This window comes from Schistocerca americana, chromosome 11, assembly GCF_021461395.2.
Source record: "Schistocerca americana isolate TAMUIC-IGC-003095 chromosome 11, iqSchAmer2.1, whole genome shotgun sequence".
NCBI classification, from domain to species: domain Eukaryota; kingdom Metazoa; phylum Arthropoda; class Insecta; order Orthoptera; family Acrididae; genus Schistocerca; species Schistocerca americana.
This window is the reverse complement of record NC_060129.1, coordinates 170,242,982-170,269,075: the sequence shown is the minus strand read 5'-3', so window position 1 is coordinate 170,269,075 and position 26,094 is coordinate 170,242,982. Positions and strand designations below refer to the sequence as shown.

Below are 26,094 nucleotides of genomic sequence, written 5' to 3'. Positions count from 1 at the left end.
CCTGAAAGTTTGGCGGTACCTTTTTGTAACACCCTGTATATGCTAGTTGAAGGGAAAGGATATTCTCTGTGACTGGCTGTGACGTATTGTGCTGTGCGTGGTTCCTTTATGTTGCCATGTCGGGCTATTTGAGAATTAGTTAAAGGCTGAATAGGTAATGTTTCCCAGAAATATGACCCAGGCTTAGTAGATGTCTGATCCCCTGTGTGAAGCAACTTCTGCATGGCTACAAGTATGGCCACTGGTTAGGAGTAGAATAATACAAATTCCAGTCAGAAAATATTATTGTTTCTCTAAATAATTGGAGAAGTAAATAGAACAACTCTTCGGATAAAGTACTGCTATAGGTCCTAATGACCTTGTTAGTATTATGGCAAATGTGCATTTCAAAAGATTTCCAGGCCAAGTATGATTGCAGTGTAGAAAGACATTATCAAAATCAAATCTTCATCTTTTCTGAGGCTTGTTGTGCAAACGAAATGTGCAGAAATAAAAAGGTAGCTCTTTAAAATGGTATTATTAAATATCTGCAGCTATTCAATAATGGCATCAGTTTGACACAGCAAGGATAGCTATGGTATTGGAACTGATTGGTGATGAGTCACATTTATCAACCGTTGCTGGAGATGGATCTGCTTGTAGCTCATAGAACTCCTGAGGGTGACTGTAAAGACAGTGGGCTACACACTGATGTCGTGTTTCAGAATCGTCCACAATGGAAGCAGTTAAGGGCACTAAGGAGACAACGGCTGTGGGCATCGGTGCCTTTCTCGACGCCGGGGACTGCGCCATGGTGATCTTGGTGGCGGGAGACACGCGGCTGGTGGTGCACAGGGCAGTCCTGGCGAACAGGAGCCCCGTGTTCGCCGCAATGTTCAGGCATGACACGCTGGAGGCCAGCAGTGGTGAGGTGAACATTGAGGACGTGGGGGGGCCAGTGCTGCGCGAGCTGGTCTCGTACCTGTACACGCTGCAGGCCCCCCAGCTGCCCGGCATGGCCCAGCAGCTGCTGGCTGCAGCAGACAAGTACGGCGTGTCGAGGCTGAAGGCAGAGTGCGAGCGGCAGGTGGCCGCTGAGCTGACTGTGGAGACCGCGGCAGCTGCAGCCGTCCTCGCAGTCCGCCACTCCTGCAGTGACCTCAGGCGCGCCGCACTGGCGTTCATTAAGACCTGTCCGTTCGAGGTGATGGCCACTCGAGGCTGGGCAGATGCAATGCTCAATCAGCCTAAAGACTTGATTCAAGTCAGTCAATTGCTTAATGATCCACCACCACAAACCAGGTAAGCATGAGAGACCTCACTTCTTTCTCATTTCTACATGTGGGTGTATTTCCAAGCCCACAATTTTTGCTACTGAGTTTCCTTAGATGTGTCTCTACTGTAAAATACACTATCATAGACGATCCCTGATAGCTCATGATGCTATCATATCCTCCTTGTAACAGGCTCACTGAATCTCTAATCTGAACCCAGTCCATTACCAGATAAATAGCTAACAAAAATCATGAAAGAGCCAATTTGTAGACATTAACTTTCTTAAGCTACGTGCGTACAAAAGTTGTTTTTAGGTTTTGGCATAAAGTGAATAAAAAGTTCACTCACTGTGTGAATACAGTATGAACCATTCTGCAGTGGACACAGAGTTGTCTTGCCCAGCACAGTAATCACTATTCACACCTCAGTACTACAGCCTTGTCTGTGGCATAGTTGTCGTTCACTTTTTCCTACGTGCATGCCATGTGCCTGTAACTTTCTCAAAATAATTCTTTGTTCTCTCCAAATCCAAACAGTACATGTAAGATCATGGATTACATTAAAGGCACATTATACGAAAGAATAACATGTTTCTCTGTCAGGGCTTGTATGGAAGATGGGCAGAAACCAGATAAAGTAAGCACCTGTACTCAAATATGTGGCTGCTCACACCTCACGCAGCATGAGACCACCTCATGGGACCACAAACTTGGCTGTTCCACAAAATTCTGAAACTTCCCATCTAATTTTGTTCCACTCTTTTCAGCAATTACATAAAGCTCACACATTCCCCTATGTGACACACAGAACAACATGCTTAGCTGTGTCCTCAATGAATGGGCATCAAACCTCCAGCTGCCTATCTCAATTGCACTATGATCTGTGCTATTCACTCAGTGAATACCTCAGAATTTCATTCTACTGTGGCACTCCTTATGACATCTATCCCATTTATTGCTGTTGCTGTTCCATCTCTGGTAATACGAACATTTTTTCTGCACCACATTAGTTATGTATGCACCTAAAAGTCTAGTAGCCATTGACACTGATAAATTGTCTTTATTTTTCAGCTAGATTTTTAATATTTATGCAGTACATTATGAGCTACTTGTCATACTGGAAACCTTGTGCATGAGATGACACTCCTTGCATTCCTTCAAGCAATTGTGATGAACTCATAGCATGTATTGGAAATCATTCAGTGTGTTTCTCTTTTATTCAGTAAAGAGTAACAAGAAAATTTAACTCTGAATCAACAAACTTATTACAGTTGCTATGTATGTTCCTGGAAAAAAAAGGAGAGAAAAGCACATCACACCTAAATTATTCTCTGTATTACTCCATTGCTGTGGGAAAAAACACTAGTTCTTACATTTGAAAAAAAAAATTTAGTAATTGCAATCTCTGTGTACATTTCACAAATTTTCTTGGTGACATACATAAGATTCTTGTTGCAATTCCTGACCTTCACCTTCTTCACTGTCTCATACTTTAGACCACTGGGTAGTAGTTGCTGCAGGTACGTACACACTGTTTGGTTCTGGAGCTGCCAGGGTGTTCAGTTGTCAGACTCCCCCCTTCTCCCTCTCTCTTCCTCATAATGACACTTAACATCACACATTTTATATGCTACAGATGCCTAGAATTTTAATAATTACAATAAGATATATTGCATGTAAGCAGCATATTGTTTTACTGCATTGGCTGACACTGTTCTTTTGCATTTTCTGGAGAGGGCTTCTTGTGACTCCATGATTAATTTTCCTCACCTTGTGTCCATGCCAGACTTTCTTAACATCGATTTCTTATGGAATTTACAATAGTCAGTCAGTCAGTCAGTCAGTCAAGACTGTGTCTTCTCCAGACAGGAAGATATCACAGCTTACTTTAACCACCCACTTCATGGTCCCATGGATGCTTACAAAATGAGAATGCTCATTTGAAAAATTCTTAAATTTATGTCAACTATAGTTATTGTATGAAATTTTGATTTATATGTGATTTTTCCTACCAAATAAATTCTGCAGTACCATCGCCTCTTTCTGTCATTAAATCATGATTTTCATCTTGCTCCCCTGTTCACTGCTCTGAATGACTTCTCCAGCTCAGTTCAAAACTCGCTGTCGACCTTTCCATTATCTGTAGCTTTCAAAGCCCAGTCTTTAATACATGCTTTGAACACCATCTGATCATAGTGTCACGTTAATACTTTTTTCTTTTTTTTTACAGCCAGATGAGTGCCTGTCCAATTCAAAGGCATTTGTTGATTCTGTGAACTGACATGCTCAAAAGTAGCCAAATTACTTAAATTGTATTCGGTCTGGTTTGTATGCAACCACATAGTGTAACTGTCTTGAAATTCGTCTGCTATTTCCAGTACAGTTGTCACATATACAAAGTTATTACTACAAGAAACCAACAGAGAGAACTGTTCTCTATGGCTATCAGTCAAGGTAAAAACCAATACGACAATAATGTAAAATCTCATTACTGGAGATAACAGTGCTCAATGCTTGAGAACTCAAATTTATTACAATGGTATTTCGAAAAGCAAGATTCAAATTTAAATTACTTACTGTTGTGTTGGGCTGGGACCGAGGACTCCAATCCTGCCATTACTGTTTCTGCTAACTAACCACAAGATATCTTAACTATCATTTTAACCACAAGTAACAATGTGTGTGCATGTTTAAACTTAATGTGATGTGGCGTAAAGTTTTGTTTTGGGCAGGGATTCAACTCCAGCACCTAATAGGGTTGTTAGTGAAGCTCAATAAAATGTTACATAACGAAACATTTCACCACTAGAGGGATAATCAAACTGAAATAACTTGACAACAAAATTTCGCCCTACCATGTTTGAAACCCACTATAGACCATAATTTTCAGGCCATGAACAGCTATAGAATGTCAGTTTATTTCAACACTAGTGAGATATGTTAGTGTCTCATCTAGGAATTATGCAATGAAAAGTTCTGTGCTGACTAGGACTCTTTAACTATGTACATACAATTGCTATTTACTACATACAAATAGATGTTGACTATCAAATGCTCTTTCACCGATAGCTAGAAGTGGAATTGATTATGATAAAAGGTTCTGTGCGTGAGAGTAAAAACCTGTGCCAATCGTTATTTTTGACAATGCGTGCAGAAATGTTAAAAATGGTAATTGCTTTTCACCTATGGTTTCATGTACATTTGTAATTGAGATAGTGTGTCATTGTCCAGAGGAGTTAATTGTTTTCTAGTTCTTTATTTTTGTGCTAGAGATTTGTTAATTTACTAAAAGAAGAGATGCATTTGATTTATAAGGACGTCAGTCATTGGTAGTCACTACTCTATTCTGAGAATGGGTCCATTATTGTTCTTGAAGTGTTCTTTTATTGTAGTTTAAAGAGGAATTTATTTTTTACCATCAAATGTTATTAAGTTGCAAAGAGGCTTTATGTATCCAACATAATACACTAAAGAGACAAAGTGGTACACCTGCCTAATATCATGTAGTGACCTTGCAAGCATTCAGAAGTGTTGCAATACAGTGTGGCATGGACTTGAGTAATGTCTGTAGTGGTGGTGGAGGGCAGTGACACCATGATTCCTGCAGGGCTGTCAATAAATCTGTAAGAGTACGAGGGGGTGGAGATCTCTTCTGAACAGCATGTGGCAAGGCATTCCAGATATGCCCAATAAGGTTAATGTCTGGGGAGTTTTGTGGCCAGTCAAAGTGGTTAAACTCAGAACTGTTCTGGAGCGCCACTGTAGCAATTCTGTACATGTGGGTTGTCACGTAATCCTGCTGGAATTGCCCAAGCCCATCGGAATGCAAAATGGACATGAATGGATGCAGGTGATCACATAGGGTACATGTTACCTGTCAGTCATATCTAGATGTATCAGGAATTCCATATAACTCCAACTGCATGTGTCCTAAATCATTACAGAGCCTCCACCAGCTTGAACAATCCCCTGCTGACATACAGGGTCCATGAATTCATGAGGTTGTCTCCATACCTGTACACGTTCATCCACTCAATACACTTTGAAACGACTCTTACAACCAGGCAACGTATTTCCAGTCATCAACAGTCCAATGTCATTCAACATAGAAGTTTTCTGGGTCTGGTACCACGTCATAATATATAAAACTACTGCTGCTGGACACAAACCAACGTTTCGGCCACGGTTGCAGTGGCCTTCTTCTACCAGTAGACCCAGAAGAAGACTGCTGCAACCATGGCCAAAATGTTTGTTTTTGTCCAGCAGCAGTAGTTTCATACATTATGTGGTACCATACCCAGAAAACTTTTATGTCAACTGACTCTGGCTGTGAAAGCCTATGCAATTATATCACGTTTTGTTGTTTATGGGCCCAGGCGAGGTGTAAAGCTTTTTGTCGTGCAGAAGCCCCTATCGATGATGTTTTGTTGAAGCTCTTCACACGCTGACACTTGATAGCCCAGCATTGAAATCTGCAGCAATTTGTGGAAGGATTGCACTCTAATCACACTGAACAACTCTCTTCAGTCGTTGTTGGTCCCATTCTTGCAGGATCTGTTTCTGGCTGCAGTGATGTCAGAGATGTGAAGTTTTATCAGATTCCTGATATTCATGGTACATTCACAAAAGGGTCATACAGGAAAACCCCCACTTCATCGTTATCTCGAAGATGCTGTCTCTCATCACTTGTGTGCTGGCTGTAACACCATTTTCAAACTCTATTAAATCTTGATAACCTGCCATTGTTGCAGCAGTATCTGATCTAACAACTGCACCAGATACTTGTTATATGTAGGTGTTGCCACATTCTGCCTGGTTACATATCTCTGTATTTATATATCACTATTATACCAGAGCAAAATTAATTTAAACAAGTAGGTTCATACATAAGATAATTCAGATTTATCATTTGTCAGTTTTTATTTGAGATTCTAAATTGTTCTTTCAGTGACTTACCGGATGTTGTACATTTGAAAGTAGTGAGGATTATTGTGTAAGCATCAGAAAGTGGTGCATGAAATGTCCGTGGTGAGTGCATTGAAGAAATCATGTCAGAAAATAGTTTACTCATATTAAGTTGTTGTGATGGGCACACCAGTATGGTCCAATCAGTTACTGGCAAATGTGATGCAGTCTGATAGTTTAAGCCTTTGTGAGACATTTGCATTTGATGGGCTGTGGACTGTGTTGAGGAAGGAAGAAAGAAGTAATTTAGGGTCAAATGTGCCATTGACTGCAAGACCTTTAGAGACAAGCAGAAGCTACATATTGCCAAGTGTGGGGAAGGAAATCAGTAGTGCCCTGTCAAAGGAAATGTTTCAGAATTTGTGTTAAATGATTTAAGGAAGTGATGGAAAAGAAATCAGGATGGTGAGGTGGAGGTTTGAACCACTGGGTCATAATTTCATAGAAAGAAAATGTTTGTCCCTGACAAAAAAACATCCAAGCAAAGGCCAATGTGTGTGCTCAGAATGTAACATTACGTACCTGCTGGAATGATGTTTTTTGCTAAGAAATGCTTCTCAGAGGCGTGTCCTGAGCCGTTGGCATCTGTTGAAATAGTGGTCGGATGCAATAATTTTCATGTCATGTCAAGCTGTAATGTGCACATAAAATCAAAAAAGAAGAATAATTATGATTTTTTTATTTGGTGTATCTTGTCAACAATGGCAGTTGGTGATGGTTTAGACTTCCACATACAAAACTTTTCAAGGCATCATTTCAGTTTCAAACATGCCACTCCTAGCAACTGGTGAAAAAGAATTCGATAGTCAACTTCTCTTTGTGTGCAGTCAATAATGATGTTATGTGCAGGGTTTGACTCCCACTCAGCACAGAACTTTTCATTGCATTATTTCCAGTCACAACATGTGCACATTTCACTACATGTGAAGTACGCCAATATTTAACATTTATTTGTGGCTAGAAATCAATTATAGGTGCTGGGTTCAACTCAAAGTGAGGTAACAAACTACTGTCTCATCATTTCAGTTTTTCATCTCACTGCTGGTGAAATATTTGGGTACCTAACACATTATTGTGCATAATTAACAAGCCTAATATTTTCTGGGATCGAATCCTCATCCAACACCATACTTTACCATCATTTCAACATGAAAACACAAGCACACTTGTTTACACATTTTTGAAATGATATTTAAGATCTTTAGTATGTAGTTAATAGAGACACTAGTTGTTAGATTGGAGTCCTGGATGCCAGTCTAGTAAAGTTTTAGTCTCATAATTTCATGTTGAAACTTGGTTTTAGAAATGTCATTTAATGCAATAAATTTGAGTTTACAAGTGCACTTGCTGAGAGGAAACTCGGGTGGTTCAACTGAATACAATTAGCTCACTGGTAAGTCATTTGTATTAGCAGGACTGCTACTCTCATTGTCACTGTTCGTTTCACGTGTTGTTTGTGTTTGGACAGTCACTCAGCAATGCTGGATGCAGTGAGCCACCCCCAGGTCCCCCCATGGTCACTCTTGCTGACACTATTCCCCTCTCTGTGTGTGCACAGTGCACCAGCTGCTACATCGCTGAGGCCCGCCATCACCACTGCTACTGCTACTGCTACTGCTGGTGCACCTTGTCAGACTCGTGCCACAGTTGTGCTGCCCACATATCCTCCACCTGACGAAGCCACTGTCTCTCAGATGCGGTAAGTTCTCTCACTATACATGTGCTGCATGTACACAAACTACGATTATGTTGTAAAGGAGATGGAAAAACTGAAAAAGGAAATGTAAAGGCTCAGCCTAGATTTAATGAGGGTAACTAAAGTGAAGTGGAAAGAAAATCAGAGCATATTGTCAGAAGAACAATGGGGCAGTATCTAGAGGATGAGGAAGTTGTATAATGAGAGATTACTTAAGAATCGGTTGGTGGGGAAAATAGTGACTTATTCTCAGAATCAGCAAACCAATGACAACAATAATTATGGCATGTAAGTGACATCATATGGAGGAAATCTAGTGACAGGGAGAGAGAATGACTCGACTGAATTTGTAACCCTCCATGTAAAGAGATGAACATCTAACAGTCGTGGGGTGTTGGAATGGTTTGGTAAGGGGACAGATAAACACATGTTCATGAGACCATTTGGGGGTGGTTATTAGGAATCACAGAGGAGAAAGAAACCTACAGTTGACCAAAAAATTTCTGCTAGTAACAATAAATACAATCATCAACAATCAAAACAGAAGCAAATGTCGGTAGCTCACCACGGTGTGGACCACCTAGGTTGCACCACGATACTTAGGTGTGACAGCCAGCCCCAGTAATCAAAGATCAGAAACTTCACCTTCTGTAGATGATGGGTCTGTGTGAACAACAGATTGAGTACCATGAGCACCCAAAGTCCTCAGTTATTTATGATATGTATTCCTATCCCTGTCTTGCCCTACACTTTCAACCCTCTACAGCTTTCTCTATTACCATGGCAATTATTTCCTGTTGCCTTCACATATACCCTATTATGGTGCCCTTCTTCTTGCCACAGTTTTCCATATATTGCTGTTGTCAACTATTCTGCAGAGATCTCTCACAGTTCCTCTCTCTCCAACTTTACCTAATTTCAACATCCTTCTATACCACCCCTTTTAGAATGCTCTGATACTCTTCCTGTTTTTCCCGTAGTACATGATCCATTTTCATACAGTACTGTGCTCCTATCATACATTCAGATATTTCTTACCCAAATGAAGCCTTGTTTTGTGAGGAATGTCTTTTTTTTTCCTGTGCTACATCACAACCTTGCTTTGTCCCTCCGTGTAAATTGGCTTTACGGGTTGCAGAATCTGTACAATTTGTCTACTTTGTGGTCCTTACTTTTGATGGTAAATTTGTCACCAATGTTGTTTCTGCTACTCTCCAATACTTTCCTCTTTCTTCTGTTCATAAATCGTAATTTGATGCTCATTTGACTGATTACATGCAGCAACTATGGTAATTCTTTCTCACTTTCAGTATACAAACCAATGTCACCAGTGAATTTTATCAATGAAATCCTTTTCACCTTCAATTTTAATTACATTTCGGGAAGTTTCTTCAGTTTCACCAATGATTCATCAGGGTTCAGTCTGAACATTTTGTTAATTATTGTATATATTATATGTTACCTGCTGTTCCATATGCCTTACACCTATTTTTAAAATTTCGTATGTTGTCACTGTGTCATATTGTCAAATGCCATTTAAAGATTGACAAATACAATAAGGATATCTTTTTTAATTTTCTTACATATTTCTTCCATTATCACGTCAGGTCAGATCGGCCTCCCTGGAGCTAAATCTAAACTTGGTGTCCTCTATCAGACACTTAGTTTTGTCTTCCATTCCGCTGCATTTTATTATTATTATTATTATTATTATTATTATTATTGTCAATAAGGTGGATTCATGAGCTGTTCAGCTCATTGTGCAAAATTTATTGCACTTATCAGCTCTTACTCACTTCTGTAGTGTGTAGATGATATTTTTCTAGCAGTCTGTTATGACTCCTGTCTCATGGACTGTACAGCCCAATTTGAATAGCCATTAGGTTGCCACCTTCCCCAACAATCATGTAAGTTCTGAAGGAATGTTGTCAAACCATTCTGCCTTGTTTGTGTGGAAGATTTGATAAATTCTCAGTCTAATAGTCCCTAAGTTTCCCAATTTGACTTCCATTTCTACTTCTATAACACATTGTGATAGTTCCTCCAACTTGTACAGGTCTTTAATGTACTTCTATCTGCCATTTACACTCTCCTCCACATTTACCAGTAGAATTTCTTTTGAACTCTTGTTGATACCTTTGCACTTAATTTCACCAAAAACTGTTAAGACTTTTCTTTGTACTGAATTAGTCCTTTCTATAATTTGTTCCAGTTTCTTCTAATTCTTCCGGCAGTCATTCTACTTTTACTTCCCTCAAACTTCAGTTTGATTTCATTCCTTAGTGACCTGTAATGCTGCGTTCCTATCTTTCCCTGAATATTGTTGTATTTTTTCTTTTCATCTAACAATTTCAGTGTATTTTTCAGTTTGCCAAGGTTTCTTCAGAGTTCCTTTCCTTCTACCTACATTTTTTTGTCAAACTTTGGCTATTGGCATTTTCACAGACACAAACAGCTGTTTAGCTGAACTTCCAACTGTGGCATTCGTTATCGCATTATCTACAGAATCAAAGAAGTTAAAATTCCCATTCTATTCATCAGTACTTCTGTATCCCATCTATTTACACATTTATTCCTCATGACAATTCTCTTAAGCTTCACTTCACTCATCATCATAACTACTTTTGATCTGGCTCTCCATCTGTTCCTGGGTACACTTTACAATTCAATATCTGATTTTGCAATGTCTGTCTGGTTGTGATGCACTCCAGCTGGAATCTCTTTCACCGACTATACCTCCGCCTCCCTCCTTAAAAGCCAAAAACACTCAGGCACAGAAGCAGCCATCCGAATGTCGCAGAATACAGGGTGAAGACTTGCAGTAACTACACTATGCAAAACGTGTTTCAATAGGGCAAGGAGGCTCTTCCACAATATTGGTGTGGGGAGAACCATCTGGTAAAGATCACTTTCTGGAAAATGTACTTTAGTGATCATTGTATGTGGTAAGCCAAATTTCTTGAAATGTCTCCAAGTGGTGCTGCCCCCCATCTTGTAAATATTTGAAAACTGATTGTTAAATAAGGAGTTTTGTCAGAAGCTTGATGTGGTAATCATGATGTTTTTTACTCTTGAAATGCCATTGATCCTTAACATTTGACTGTCTTTTAGCATTGTAACAGCTATAAAAATAAATGCACATACAAATGCTAGTACTTGAAGCATGTTGGTTGGTCCACGCCAGTCTGATGCCTCATGTGAAGGAGTGATTGAGTCCTGGGACACTCTAATCTGACCTTCGGATGATAGTGCAGTCTGTGATTTTGAACAAAGTCTTGCCATTGCTAGTGTTCGCTGTGAAACTGTATGGACACACCAGAGCCAGGTGGAGGTTCACCACCTCCACTATGGCCACAGCTAGCAGATCCCAGTGGGTTTCAAAATCAGATCCCAGCTGTTAAAACTTGAGTTGTTTATGATTTACATTTTCTGTATCATCAGTTGACAGGAAAAAAGAAGGGGAAGTGTTTTTTCATTAATTTTTGATTTCTTTGGAGGGATTAATTTTCAGCTGGAACAGTTGCATTATCATCTTCGTGTGTAATATTTGTAGAGAATGTCTCAGAGTATTTGGGGCATGAATGTTAAGTTGATCAGCTGTAAAAGCTCTGCTGGAATGAAATAAATACTTTGTATTTGTTCTACATTGGCAGAGAAGTGGACACATTTTAGTTCTTAGCACATGTGACACGTAGTTTGCAGTATTAGAATGTACGTATTCTCTGCTGGGTGATTCTAGTGAGGCTGCCAGATATAAGTGACACGGAGCATTTCTCAGTATGGAGATCAGTGGCATGAGGTAGGGAGTGTCTTCAGCAAGCCCATGTTTGTTCACAGGATGATTTCTAATGCTGATGGAAAAAACATAAAACATTCATTTACTGTGGCAGACTACAGGTTTTGCAGAAGCGAGCAGACATCCGGAAGCAACAATAATGTTGTGAGGAGTGTGTGTGTGTGTGTGTGTGTGTGTGTGTGTGTGTGTGTGTGTGTGTGTGTGTGTGTGTGTGTGCGTGTGTGTGTGCGTGTGTGTGTGTGTGTGCGCTCACGCACGAGCGAGCAAGTGAGCGAGCAAGGATTAGTGAACACTATTATCGGCTTCAGAGTGAGTGTGTGGTATCACGCTCAAAAGTACCCAAACGACCGGAATTGTTTTGCCTGGTTTGTATGCAACGCACATAACTCATTCTGGTACAGTGTTTTGACTACACAAAATGGTTACTGCCAGAGGCCACAATGGATGACTGCTCCGTATGGCTATAAGTCCAGATGGAAATTAATACAATCATAATGCAAATACTAGGAAACACCTTAAGAGATTACACAGCCTTCATGCTTGTTAATTCAAATTTATTACGATAAATGACATTTCTAAAAGCAACTTTCTCCTTGAAATTATAACAGAAAATTTCTGTACTGAACCGGAAATCGTACGGCGACTAAAAGGAGTTTCAACCATTTCGGCCTTCCATGTGATGGTCCCCCTTGGGGTTTGACCTCCTTTTTTCAAAATTCTACAGAAGTACGAGCCTTTTGGGGAAGGACGCCTTACGTGGTGTATCACTGGTCCTCAGTGCACTAAGACCTTGGCACTCAGCATTGTAACGGCGTTGTAACCACACCCATTATTCCTCAAATTGGGCCTAAACGACTGATGGGTTGCACAAGTTACGCCCATAGTGCGTCCCCATCTCCACCTACGATCATGATGGACTTTCCATGGCACCCGAAATCCAGCACGGTAGCCAGCCCGTTGTGGTGGGGTCGTCATGTACCCTCTAGGTTGTAGCCCTCTGACAACACAGGGATCGTACTGCCGATACCTGAGTTGCACCCTCCCCACGTCGGCCAAGGAGTAGATGCCCGTCTCCTTGGGGCATCGGGACTCCCGGCAACGGTCATCCTGCCAGGTGGCCCTTGCTGAGGCTGGGTGGCGCCCGTGGGGAGAGCCCCTGGTCGGAGTGGGTGGTATCGGGGCGGACGTTTCGCAGATGAAATGTCAACATGTATCAGGTCGCTCTGCAGCAGAGTCTTTTAGAAAGAAAGGTACTGTCTCTGGTTCTGGTTCTCCTGCCCTTTCCCCCTTGGCCACTCCCTGGGAGGAAGGACAGGCCCGCCGGCTTGGGGCGAAGTACTTGCCCCGCTATTTAGTCTGTTCTCGGACCGATGGGGGGACGTTCGCCACCTCCAAGCCTATGTTCTTTGTCCAGCACATCGAGGGCATCTTCGGGGAAATCGAGGCTCTCAGCAAGATGCGTTCGGGGTCCGTTCTTATCAAGACCACCTCTGCCACACAGTCGGCGGCGCTCCAGGCGTGCGACCGCCTAGGGGACATCCCAGTGTCCATTGTCCCGCATCTGGCACTGAATAGGACGCAGGGGGTTATTTTTCATTGGGACCTCCTGCTGCAATCTGATAAGGAGCTCCGGGCCAACCTGGAGCGCCGAGGTGTGCATTTCGTCCGGCGAGTTCAGCGCGACCCCAAAGACTGTCGCATCGACACCGGAACCTTTATCCTCGCCTTCGAGGGGGACGTACTCCCAGCGGAGGTAAAGGTGATGTGCTACCGGTGCGACGTGCGACCTTACGTCCCGCCTTCTATGCGCTGCTTTCGGTGTTTGTGCTTTGGGCACATGTCGTCACGGTGTGAGGCTGAGCTCCTTTGTGGCGATTGCGGACGTCCTCTTCGCGAGGAACATACATGCACCCCACCACCTCGGTGCGTCAATTGTCCTGGCATCCACTCGCCTAGATCTTTAGACTGCCCCACGTATCAGAAGGAGAAGAAGGTTCAAGAATTAAAAACTTTGGATCGTCTCTCTTATTCTGAGGCCAGGAAGAAGTATGACCGCCTCCATCCCGTGATGTTGACAACTTCGGTTGCCTCAGTCGTGTCCACTCCTTCCACAGTATCCTCACCCCTATCCTGTCCCCCCTCCACACCCCATCCGGGGTCTATGCCTCCGCCTCCGGCTTCCGAGGTCCGGCGTTCCAAAACAAACCTCGCACATGAGGACCTTCTTCGGGTCCAGCCCACCATCCCCGTGCCTCATCGGCCTTCCAAGAAGGCCTCCAAGAAGAAATCTTTATCCCCCTCTCGACCCCGGCGCATTTCGTCTGACGCTCCATCCGTGAGTCGCTGCTCCCGGCTGTCCTCAGTTTCTCTGCTGCCAGGCGCTCTGCTGGCCTCTCATCTGCAAATGATGCTGCCCCTCCTACGCAACCAGGGACAGCGGCCGCCGCTGGCGATGACTCGATGGAACAGGATCCGCCTCCCGCCGGTTGTAGCGTTGTTCCCTCGACACCTGGCCCTCCGCGGCCGTCAAGGTGACCAGCTCTTCCCCCGTCTCGTTCCCCCTCTTTTCTGACTAGCGATGGCTTTGTTACATTGGAACGTAAGAGGTATTCGATCTAATCGGGAGGAATTACAACTGCTCCTCCGCCTGCACTGTCCGCTCGTCCTTGGTCTCCAGGAAACCAAGTTGCGTCCAACTGACCGTATTGCTTTTACCCACTATACCTCGGAGCGGTCTGACCTCCCCCCTGTGGACGGTATTCCAGCTCATGGTGGGGTCATGTTGCTCGTTCGGGACAATGTATATTACCATCCCCTCCCATTGACCACCCCACTCCAAGCAATAGCTGTCCGTATTACTCTTTCTGCCTTTACTTTTTCTGTTTGTACCGTCTATACTTCATCGTCATCCGCTGACATGATGCACCTGATTGTTCAGCTTCCTCCGCCGTTTTTATTGTTTGGCGACTTCAATGCCCATCATCCCCTTTGGGGCTCTCCTGCATCCTGTCAGAGAGGCTCCCTCTTGGCAGATGTCTTCAACCATCTCAATCTTGTCTGCCTCAATACTGGCACCCCGACTTTCCTCTCGGACTCTACTCATACCTACTCCCACTTGGACCTCTCAATCTGTTCTACCACTCTTGCCCGTCAGTTTGAGTGTTATGTCCTTTCTGACACCTATTCGAGCAACCACTTCCCCTGTGTCGTTCGTCTCCTGCACCACACCCCATCCCCACGTCCTTCGCGCTGGAACATACTGAAAGCTGACTGGGGACTTTACTCCTCCCTGGCGACCTTTCCGGACCACGATTTTCTCAGTTGTGACAGTCAGGTCGAATACCTCACGGCTGTTATCATCAATGCTGCCGAACGTTCCATTCCTCGTACTACCTCTTCTTCACGTCGCGTTTCCGTCCCCTGGTGGAATGAGGCTTGTAGAGACGCTATCCGTGCTCGACGACGTGCTTTACGCATCTTTCGACGCCATCCTACGTTGGCGAATTGTATTGGATACAAACGACTCCGAGCGCAATGCCGTAGAGTCATCAAAAAACCAAAAAACTTGTTGGGCCTCTTTCACCAGCTCCTTTAACAGTTTTACTCCCTCTTCCGTCGTCTGGGGTGGCCTGCGCCGGCTATCTGGCACTAAGGCCCACTCCTTGGTACCTGGCCTGACTTCAGGTGATGAGGTCCTTGTTGATCCTGTGGATATCTCCAACGCCTTCGGCCGCTTTTTCGCGGAGGTTTCAAGCTCCGCCCATTACCACCCTGCCTTCCTTCCCAGGAAAGAGGCAGAAGAGGCTTAACAACCTTCCTTCCACTCGCTGAATCTGGAAAATTATAATGCCCCCTTTACTAAGCGGGAACTCGAATGTGCACTTGCACTGTCCCAGTCCTCTGCTCCGGGGCCAGATGCCATTCACGTTCAGATGCTGGCACACCTTTCTCCGGCAGGCAAAAGCTTCCTTCTTCGTACCTACAATCGCGTCTGGACCGAAGGTCAAGTCCCCATGCGTTGGCGTGACGCCGTCGTTGTTCCTATACCCAAACCCGGGAAGGATAGACACCTTCCTTCTAGTTACCGCCCCATTTCTCTTACAAGCTGTGTCTGTAAGGTGATGGAGCGCATGGTTAACGCTCAGTTAGTTTGGATTCTTGAATCTCGACGGCTACTTACCAATGTTCAATGCGGCTTTCGTCGCCACCGCTCCGCTGTTGACCACCTTGTGACCTTGTCGACATTCATCATGAACAACTTTTTGCGAAAGCGCCAAATGGTCGCCGTGTTCTTCGATTTGGAGAAGGCTTATGATACCTGTTGGAGAGGAGGTATCCTCCGCACTATGCACAGGTGGGGTCTACGCGGTCGCCTGCCCCTTTTTATTGATTCCTTTTTAACAGATCGAAAGTTTAGGGTACGTGTGGGTTCCGTATTGTCCGACGTCTTCCTCCAGGAGAACGGAGTGCCTCAGGGCTCCGTCTTGAGCGTAGCCCTTTTTTGCCGTAGCGATGAATCCCATTATGGATTGCATTCCACCTAATGTCTCAGGCTCTCTTTTTGTCGATGACTTCGCGATCTACTGCAGTGCCCAGAGAACATGCCTCCTGGAGCGCTGCCTTCAGCGTTGTCTTGACAGCCTATACTCATGGAGTGTGGCAAATGGCTTCCGGTTCTCTGAAGAGAAGACGGTTTGCATCAACTTTTGGCGATACAAAGCGTTCCTTCCGCCATCCTTACATCTCCGTCGCGTTGTTCTCCCATTCGTGGAAACAACTAAGTTTCTAGGGCTCACACTGGACAGGAAACTTTGTTGGTCTCTGCACGTCTCTTATTTGGCTGCTCGTTGTACACGTTCCCTTAATGTCCTCAGTTCTTAGTGGTTCATCTTGGGGAGCGGATCGCACTGTCCTGCTTCCCTTGTATCGGTCCATAGTCCGATCAAAGCTGGATTATGGGAGCCTCGTCTACTCGTCTGCTCGGCCATCCCTCTTACGCCGTCTCAACTGCATCCACCATAGGGGGTTACGTCTTGCGACCGGAGCTTTCTACACTAGTCCCGTCGAGAGTCTTTATGCTGAAGCTGCCGAATTACCATTGACCTACCGGCGCGACATACTGCTTTGTCGGTATGCCTGCCGGCTGTTGTCAATGCCCGACCACCCCTCTTATCAGTCCTTCTTCGCTGATTCTCTCGACCGTCAGTATGGGTTGTATGTGTCTGCCCTGCTGCCCCCTGGAGTCCGCTTTCGTCGCCTGCTTCGACAATTGGATTTTGCGCTCCCTACCACCTTCAGAGAGGGTGAGAGCCCGACACCACCTTGGCTCCAGCCTCCGGTTCATGTTTATCTCGACCTCAGCTCGCTCCTGAAGGAGGGTACTCCGACTGCAGTGTATTGCTCACGGTTTGTCGAACTTCGTGCGCGACTTGCCAGTCACACCTTTATTTGCACTGATGGCTCCAAAACTGACGATGGTGTCGGCTGTGCCTTTGTCGTCGGGGCCGTCACCTTTAAATACCGGCTCCTTGACCAATGTTCCAGCTTTACGGCCGAGCTTTTTGCTCTCCATCAGGCCGTTCAGTATGCCTGCCGCCACCGCCATTCATCGTATGTACTCTGCTCTGATTCACTCAGTGCTCTTCAGAGCCTTGGAGCTCCATATCTGGTCCATCCCTTGGTGCAACAGCTCCAGCAGTCCCTCCATTCTTTCGCTGAGGGTGGCTCTCCTGTCAGCCTTCTGTGGGTTCCCGGACATGTAGGAGTGCCTGGGAATGAGGCTGCTGATGCTGCAGCCAAGGCTGCAGTCCTCCTGCCTCGGCCAGCCTCCCGTTGTGTCCCGTCATCTGACGTTAGTGGGGTTGTTTGTAAGAGGCTTGTGTCCTTGTGGTGGGATACTTGGTCCTCACTTCAAGGAAACAAGCTCCGGGCAGTCAAACCGTTCCCAACTGCTTGGACAACCTCCTCCCGACCATCTCGGCGAGAAGAGGTCCTTCTGACCAGGTTGCGGATTGGGCATTGCCGGTTTAGCCACCGCTACCTGCTCTCCGGTGACCCAGCCCCGCAGTGCCCTTGTGGTCATGCATTAACAGTGCGCCATGTTTTATTGTCGTGTCCCCGTTTTAGTCAATCTCGTGTTGTCCTGTCTCTGCCATCTACTTTACAGGATATTTTAGCGGATGACGCTCGAGCAGCTGCTCGTGTTCTTCGTTTCATTACTTTGACGGGGTTGTCCAAAGACATCTAACTCTTTCACTTATTTTATCTGCCTCTTTGTAAGAACTTTCTGGTCTCCCCCCCCCCCCCTTGAGTTTTACTACATTATATGTGCTCTAACAATTGTGACTGGGCGCTAATGACCTCAGTAGTTGAGCCCCCTTAAACCACAAAGAAAAAAAAAAAAAAAAAAAACCAACTGGATACAGATCACAAGTATACAAAACATTTATTACCAGATACCCAGAATTAAAATTTCTAACAGAACAATGACTAGCTGATCATATCCGTGTAGTAATCAAAAATAACAGGACACCCCAGTCAGAATAAGAAAATATCAAACAACAAGTACATCAAATACTGGAACAAAATAATGTCCAATCAGAAGAAGAAGAAAATACAGTAATGAACTCAAACATCCCGGAGCAAACAAACGAAGAACAAAACGCATCAATTAAACAATCAGAGGAAAACGACATCTTAAGACAGCCACCAGAACAAGCACAAATAGAACACGAAGTGACACACATGTTAGATGTATAAGAAAAATTTCAGCTGGCATATATAGAATACAAAGACACAAATACAGACATTAGACCGTTCTTGCGTAGACCACCAAATAACCCACAAGTCATACAACAATAACAACTATCAACACAATCATACACAACAAAATAAATGAAAATGCAACTATGGAAGAGTTACAACTACTGGTTTATATAGGAGCACTCACTACACTAAATATACACACTAGGCAGAGATCAGAACCAACCAACACACACAGAAGAAACCCACAAAACCAGCATGGCAACACAGGCTACAGATCAGAATAGAAAAACTGAGAAAAGACATCGGACAGCTAACACAATTTATAAGAAATGAAATGTCAGAAAAAAAACGAAAAAGGTTAGGTAAAAATCTCACAACAAGAAGCAATAGACCAATTAGATGAAAAGAAGCAGGAATTACAAGCATTGGCCAAACGACTTAGAAGGTACGAAAAAAGTGAAAATAGAGGGAAACAAAACCAAACATTCAACACAAACCAAAAGAGATTTTACCAGACAATAGATAACACACACATTAAAATAGACAATCCACCAAACATATCAGACATGGAACACTTATGGAGCAACATATGGTCAAACCCGGTACAGCATAACAGACATGCATGGTGGATACAAGCAGAAACACACATACAAGATGATACCACAAATGCCTGAAGTGATAATTTTGCAACGTGAAGTCACCCGAGCAATTAATTCTACGCACAATTGGAAAGCCCTTGGAAAAGACAAAATAGCAAATTTCTGGCTAAAGAAGTTCACCTCAACACATTCACATACAACTGAATTATTTAACAGTTACATTGCAGACCCATACACATTCCCTGATACACTTACACATGGAATAACTTATCCGAAACCTAAAGATCAAGCAGACTCAGCAAACCCAGCTAAATATCGCCCCATAACATGCCTACCAACAATATACAAAATATTAACTTCAGTCATTACACAGAAATTAATGACACATACAACACAGAACAAAATTATAAATGAAGAACAAAAAGGCTGCTGCAAAGGAGCACAAGGATGTAAAGAGCAACTGATAATAGATACAGAGGTGACATATCAAGCTAAAACTAAACAAAGGTCACATACATTGATTACCAAACAGCTTTTGATAGTGTACCCCCACTCATGGTTGCTACAGATATTGGAAATATACAAAGTAGATCCTAAATTGATGCAGTTCCTAAACATAGTAATGAAAAATTGGAAACCACACTTAATATCCAAACAAATTCAAATAATATCACATCACAGCCAATACAGATTAAGCGTGGAATATACCAAGGAGACTCATTAAGTCCTTTCTGGTTCTGCCTTGCTCTGAACCCACTATCCAACGTGCTAAATAATACAAATTATGGATATAATATTACTGGAACATACCCACACAAAATCACACATTTGCTATACATGGATGATCTAAAACTACTGGCAGCAACCAATCAACAACTCAACCAATTACTAAAGATAACAGAAGTATTCAGCAATGATATAAATATGGCTTTTGGAACAGACAATTGAAGAAAAATAGCATAGTCAAGGGAAAACACACTAAACAAGAAGATTACATATTGAATAACCACAGTGACTCCATAGAAGCGATGGAAAAAAACAGATGCCTATAAATATCTAGGATACAGACAAAAAATAGGAATAGATAATACAAATATTAAAGAAGAACTAAAAGAAAAATATAGACAAAGACTAACAAAAATACTGAAAACAGAATTGACAGCAAGAAGCAAGACAAAAGCTATAAATACTTATGCTACACCAATATTGACCTACTCATTTGGAGTAGTGAAATGGAGTAACATAGACCTAGAAGCACTCAATACACTTACACGTTCACAATGCCACAAATATAGAATACATCACACACATTCAGCAACAGAAAGATTCACATTAAGCAGAAAGGAAGGAGGAAGGGGATTCATCAACATAAAAAACCTACATTATGGACAGGTAGACAATTTAAGAAAATTCTTTATAGAACGAGTAGAAACTATCAAAATTCACAAAGCAATCACTCATATAAATACATCGGCTACACCACTGCAATTTCATAATCACTTCTACAACCCTTTAGATCACATAACATCAACAGATACGAAGAAAGTAAATTGGAAAAAGAAAACACTATGTGGCAAGCACCCGTATCATCTAACACAGCCACACATCGATCAAGACGCATCCGACACAAGGCTAAGAAAAGGCAATATATACAGTGAGATGGAAGGGTTCATGATTGCAATACAGGATCAAACAATAAACACCAGATATTACAGCAAGCATATTATTAAAGAACCCCAATACCACAACAGATAAACCGTACAGTTAAAAGGAAGTCACGCTTGATGAAGGTCTGTGTCACTTTCCATTTTTAACCAGACATAACATCTGAGATAGGAGAGAAATAATAATAATGTTATTTACTCATAATGTTACTGGTTGCAGGCGGTGCTAAAAAAGTGAATCACGATGAATGAGCCTCTTGTCTGCAGTACATGTAAGACACTAAAATCAGAAATAGTTAAAACAGCTACTGATGAGCAGGACTAAGTTAGAGAAGGCAGATACATATGCGACACTTATTCATAGCTTTAATATTGATTGTTTGTGGTGAAAGAGTTGAATTTATAAAATGTGGTATGTTATGGACGTGTCTCAAATCTACATGATTACAACTTTGAATGTCAACAGCATATGCAGCTTCCTACAATTAAGTAGCTTGAAAGACTTTATGAATGTGGCAGACATTGCTATTATTCTACTCAAAAAAGTAACGGACACTGCACTACATAATATCTTAGGGTATTGCACTGTAATTAATGCTGGAACTGGAAATGAATTGGGGACAGCGATACTCTTGAAAGAGGGTGTAATAGTCATGTTGAAGAACTGAGTACAACACCCAGGTAACTAATACATGTTCCATCTGCCAGCAGCAAACGACGCAAGCGAGCAGAGTTTTTTAAATATAAAATTTAAATTGTCCCCTCTTTGGAGTTCATTATGATGGTATCATTTTAGTAGGAGATTTTGGCTGTCCTACATTCCAATATAATCAGCAATTTTAACTCAGCTGCTGAATTAGTGGGAGCACAGACAGTGACAAGCTTGGGTTTGCGTTAATTACTGACTGCTCAGCAAGTCGTGGGGGAGGGGGTGCAGGGAGGGCAGTTTCTGGAACAGAAAAACAGCTAAGTTTCATTTCCAGTGCCTGCAGGACCTGTACAGTCTCGACACCTCTGTCATTGGAAATGCGATCAAGCAAATCAAATCCAAAGTTTTGGTTCTGAGGCAAAAACAGCTTGGACTCCAAATGTGTGCGAGAACAAAGGGGGCTATTTTCGATTAACAAACTTCAGTATTTTGTGTCATACGTGAACAGAAGACAGGATGCAGAATAATTATCACAGAACTTGAAAGAACTGGCAGGGCTGTCCTCACAACAGAGAACAGCATTAAAAAGGAAATCCGTGAGAATCTTGCTGACCTAATGTCGGGCAGTGCTGTTAGTTGTGAAGCACAAGAAGACGAAATCTTCAAGGAAGGCTTAGCACTGTGGCATCTCGGGGTCTTCTAGTAGACAGCGAATTAAAAATAAAAAGTAAGTGCATCACAAAAGAGCATATAGGTGACAGGTATAGGTATTGCACGGTGGCAAGGCCTTCGAATTCTAGACCACTGCCCTCTTTGTCGCCACCTGCCTGGCATTGATACACCAAAAATTAAAAGCTTTGGCACAGAGGACGTCGTGTGAAAAGAAAAGGATGGTGTAGTGGTTAAAAAATAAAATGAGGAAAAAAATCGCTAAGGCAGCTAGTTTCTAATCTGCATGTAGTGTGTTCGAATCCTGTCACTCCATGAATTCTAATTTCCCCACGATTTCAAAGTGCTGAAGATCTCCACGACAGGTGCATGTCTGAGTTCAAATTCCGGTTTGTCTTTTCAAGTTGTGGCATGCTCACACCAAACTACATGTGACAAATTATGATTTTTAATATCTCTCTGTGGTTTGTCAACAAATGATGATGGGTATTGTTTTCGCCTCCAAGCCAGACACACAACTTTTCGTCATATGTCAGGTTCAAACATGCCACTCCTAGGTACTGATGAAAAAGAATTTGATAGTCACCTCTTTGTATGTAGTCAATAATGATGTGTGTAGGGTTCGATTCCTAGTCGGTACCAAAATTTTTGCCATGTTATTTCCAGTTCAACATGTGCACTTTTCAGTGCTGGTCAAATTAACCAATATACTCGTGACTAGAACTCAATGTCAATAGATGCTGGGTTCAAATCCTGACTAGGTAAAACATTTTGCTCCCTTCATTTCAGTTTTTCATCTCGCTATGGTTAAAAATTAGGGATTTATAACATTTGATTGTGCTTTAACTTAACCATCCTATTAAGTACTGGGTTCGAATCTCTGGTCACCAGATAAGTTTATACCATGTCACTTCAAGTTTAAACATGCGCATTCTTTGTTACTTGTGACTGAAACCATATTTAAGATATTTCGTGTTTACTTAACAGGAACAATAGCTGCAAGTTGTATTCCAGATCCTAGTGCAGTAAAAATATTTTAGTCATATAATTTCATGGTGAATGTTGCTTTTTCAAATGTCATTTATCGTAATACATTTGTGTTTACAAGTGTGATCTCTAGTAAAATGTTTCCTGATATTTGCATTATCGTGGTATTACTTTGCATTTAGACTGACAGCCATACAGAGAAGTTGTCTCTTGTGGCCTCTTGCAGTAACCATTTTGTGTGGTCAAATGACTGTACTGAAAAGAGGGCAGAGGACCTGCAAGACAGTTCAGTTAAGTGGATTGCATAGAAATCAGGTGAAGCACAATTCAGGTCATTGGTTTAGGTTTGAGCATAATAGTACATAACAAGATATGTGCATATGATAGCAGGCACAGAAAAACACACACACACGCATGCATGCATGCAAGTGTTGTCACCTCACTCTCTGTTATGTCAGAAATGATTTGACCAAATCGTTTTCTCTCTGTCATAAACTTTCAGTATTTGATGAGGCTGTGTCAAGAAATTGGCCAATAACCAGACTGACATTTTTTTGGCTGCATATTAGGAAAGTGCCTCTTTGAAAACCTGGAGATGGGATTCCTCTTGTGAGTGAGGCAGAGAACTAGTATTAGCTGTAAGAAGCATGTATTGTTGTGGAGGTGACTGGTTAGCCATACCGTTCTGAGATCAAAGAAGGTGACTTCCAGGAATCAATGTGGCAAATTGTGAGAACATAATTCCTTCAGAGGTTATATAAAGCAATTTTGAATGGTCAATGAATGAAGATATTATAAGAGGGATAGAACAATTGCGCTGTACCTTCATACACGCAGAGTTGCCCACTGTTTTGTATTGTAGAAGGGATATGGTAGGTTTATGCAGGACAGATTTGTATTCAGAACAGTTCTGTTTTCTGGTATGGCAGTTTTCTTCATTATGTGTGTGTTGTGTACTTGTACCAGAGAGTGGGAATTTCTGTGTTCTGTGCAGGAGCCTCTCTACAAAGGAGAGAAACTGGAAGCTGTTCGAGGCGGCTTGGCAGGGGGCAGTGGGGGAGCTGAGGGCGCTGGTCGCCGCAGGGGCCGACGTGCTGGCAAAGGACGGGCGGTGTGGGTGGGATGGGACCGCCCTACACTGTGCAGCACAGCACGGACATGTGGAGGCGGCGAGGTTTCTCGTGGGTGCCGGTGCGGCAGTGGATGCCAGGGACGTCGACCAGAGGACGCCTATGCATTTCGCTGCAGAGAACGGCCACGCAGCTGTGGTGGAGGTGTTGCTAGCGGCCTCCGCTGACCCCAATGCCACGGATCTCACTGGGTGGACACCGCTGCTCTGGGCGGCAGCGAGGGACCACGCAGATGTGGCAGCTTTGCTGCTCGCAGCAGGGGCCGAGAGAGGGACCAGAAATGTCGATGGGCGCACAGCCCTAGATTTCGCCAGTGAGAACAACAATAGGAGGCTCATGGCGATGCTGTCTTTGAGGCAGCCAGCCTAACAAACTCCTGTACAATAAAACTTAAATAACTGCCCCACATCCATTTTTAATGTTTTTAAATTAAGAATGCAAAAATTAAATGCCACTGTCACTCACTAATTTTACCCTCCTCAAGTACCAAAATTAACACACAAAATCCAGCAACACTGCAGCTAAATTGCGACAACGCCAAATAAGAGTAAAGTAATGAAGGTAACAACAGGCAACTTTTCTCTCAAGAAGAATGGCTCGAGTACTCTTGCAGACTAAAATTCGCAAATGTCAACATAAACTGAAAAATAGCTCAGTTAATTTTGAATAAACACAATTATTCTAATATCTGATCACAGTATTTTGCACCACCCTACAAGCTGCTAGACCAGAATGTTGTAATATGCAGCTTGCCGAGATCACTGAGATAAGAGTTCTGTCATCAGAATTTTCGCCTCTCAGTTTAGTTCTGTACATTCAGCAAACATTTTACAGTACCATATTTCCTGTGTTTAATTACAATTTGATATTAAAAGCAATATTCACACCACTTAATGGGGTTATCATCTGGAACTATACAGCCAGTCCACATTTAACTTAAGAGAATCAAAGAATAATCTCATATCTTGCATTCCATACAGCTGTAATGCTGCCCTTGCAACACCGATCGCCATGTCAGACGATTTGGACCTTTACACTCATACTACATGGTAAGGTGGTAAACTTCCCCACTTTCTTCCATATCCCCCCCCCCCCCCCGTCAGTCCCTCAGCCAGGCACCGGCAGGGGTCGCCATGCTACCTGCCATGCCACTGCCGGCAGCAGCCTCACTGGTGCAGACAGCGGTCTGTCGAACTACGGCTCTCACCAGCTCTGCGACCGACACCGGAATGCAACGTCTATTCCACTAGCAAAGAACTAAAACCAATGGCACTGGTAATATGCTACGAAATGACTATGCACACTGAAAGAATTTTGCAGGTTGCAAAAATAAGACAACAGCAGCAGTCCCAGTGGTTAAACACTGAATTATAGCTGAGAACCAAACAGCACCTACAGCGTATCATCAAAACTATTGTTTACCGGCAATGTAACGTAAACCTGGCAGAAATTAGCTGCAAAATTTACAGGTGGTTCATTGCAGACAACTTGGTTTATCAAGACATGCGAAAGTCACTACAAGTTGTAAAATAATCGGAAATTGGTGATGTCACACGCAGAATGTAAAGGAAATCCTGCCCTTATAGTATTGTTGTCTGTACTTGGCGTAAAAGATTGCACCAACCAAAGTAATTGTAGTTGTATTTGAGGCAGAATACACATGGCCAGATTTCAGCACATAAAAGCAAAACAAATTTCGCATCACACAAGAGTCTTGTCACTCATCAGTCACAATGCAACTACAGGTAATAAAACTGCATTAACTTAAAAGAGCAGCTATTCCATATCGATACAGGTACCAACTGCCAGGGTCGACATTAGACATTCTGAGCCCCAGGTAAATGTTTCTAGGCCCATGCTCCAATTGTTTTATTTTAAAGTTTGTTAATTTGGATAACATCAAAGTGTTAACGCAAAGAAA

At 42.9% G+C, this 26,094-nt stretch overlaps 1 protein-coding gene across 1 annotated transcript; it reads left to right on the top strand.

Annotated features, from left to right (window-relative positions):
• The first annotated feature begins 715 nt into the window (after window positions 1–715).
• On the top strand, window positions 716–24,542 carry LOC124553476 (ankyrin-2-like). The gene is made up of 3 exons (XM_047127333.1): window positions 716–1,281; window positions 7,777–7,917; window positions 24,038–24,542. The coding sequence occupies exons 1-3, from the start codon at window positions 716–718 to the stop codon at window positions 24,540–24,542; spliced, it is 1,212 nt and encodes a 403-aa protein (XP_046983289.1).
• The last annotated feature ends 1,552 nt before the right edge of the window (window positions 24,543–26,094 follow it).

What these genes read in the sequence shown, in the direction of transcription:
- LOC124553476 (XM_047127333.1), top strand. Translation starts at nt 716, where the DNA reads ATGGAAGCAGTTAAGGGCACTAAGGAGACAACGGCTGTGGGCATCGGT. An exon ending in GATCCACCACCACAAACCAG is followed by an intron (nt 1,282 to 7,776) that starts GTAAGCATGAGA and finishes GTGTGTGCACAG; the next exon opens with TGCACCAGCTGCTACATCGC. An exon ending in GCCACTGTCTCTCAGATGCG is followed by an intron (nt 7,918 to 24,037) that starts GTAAGTTCTCTC and finishes TGTTCTGTGCAG; the next exon opens with GAGCCTCTCTACAAAGGAGA.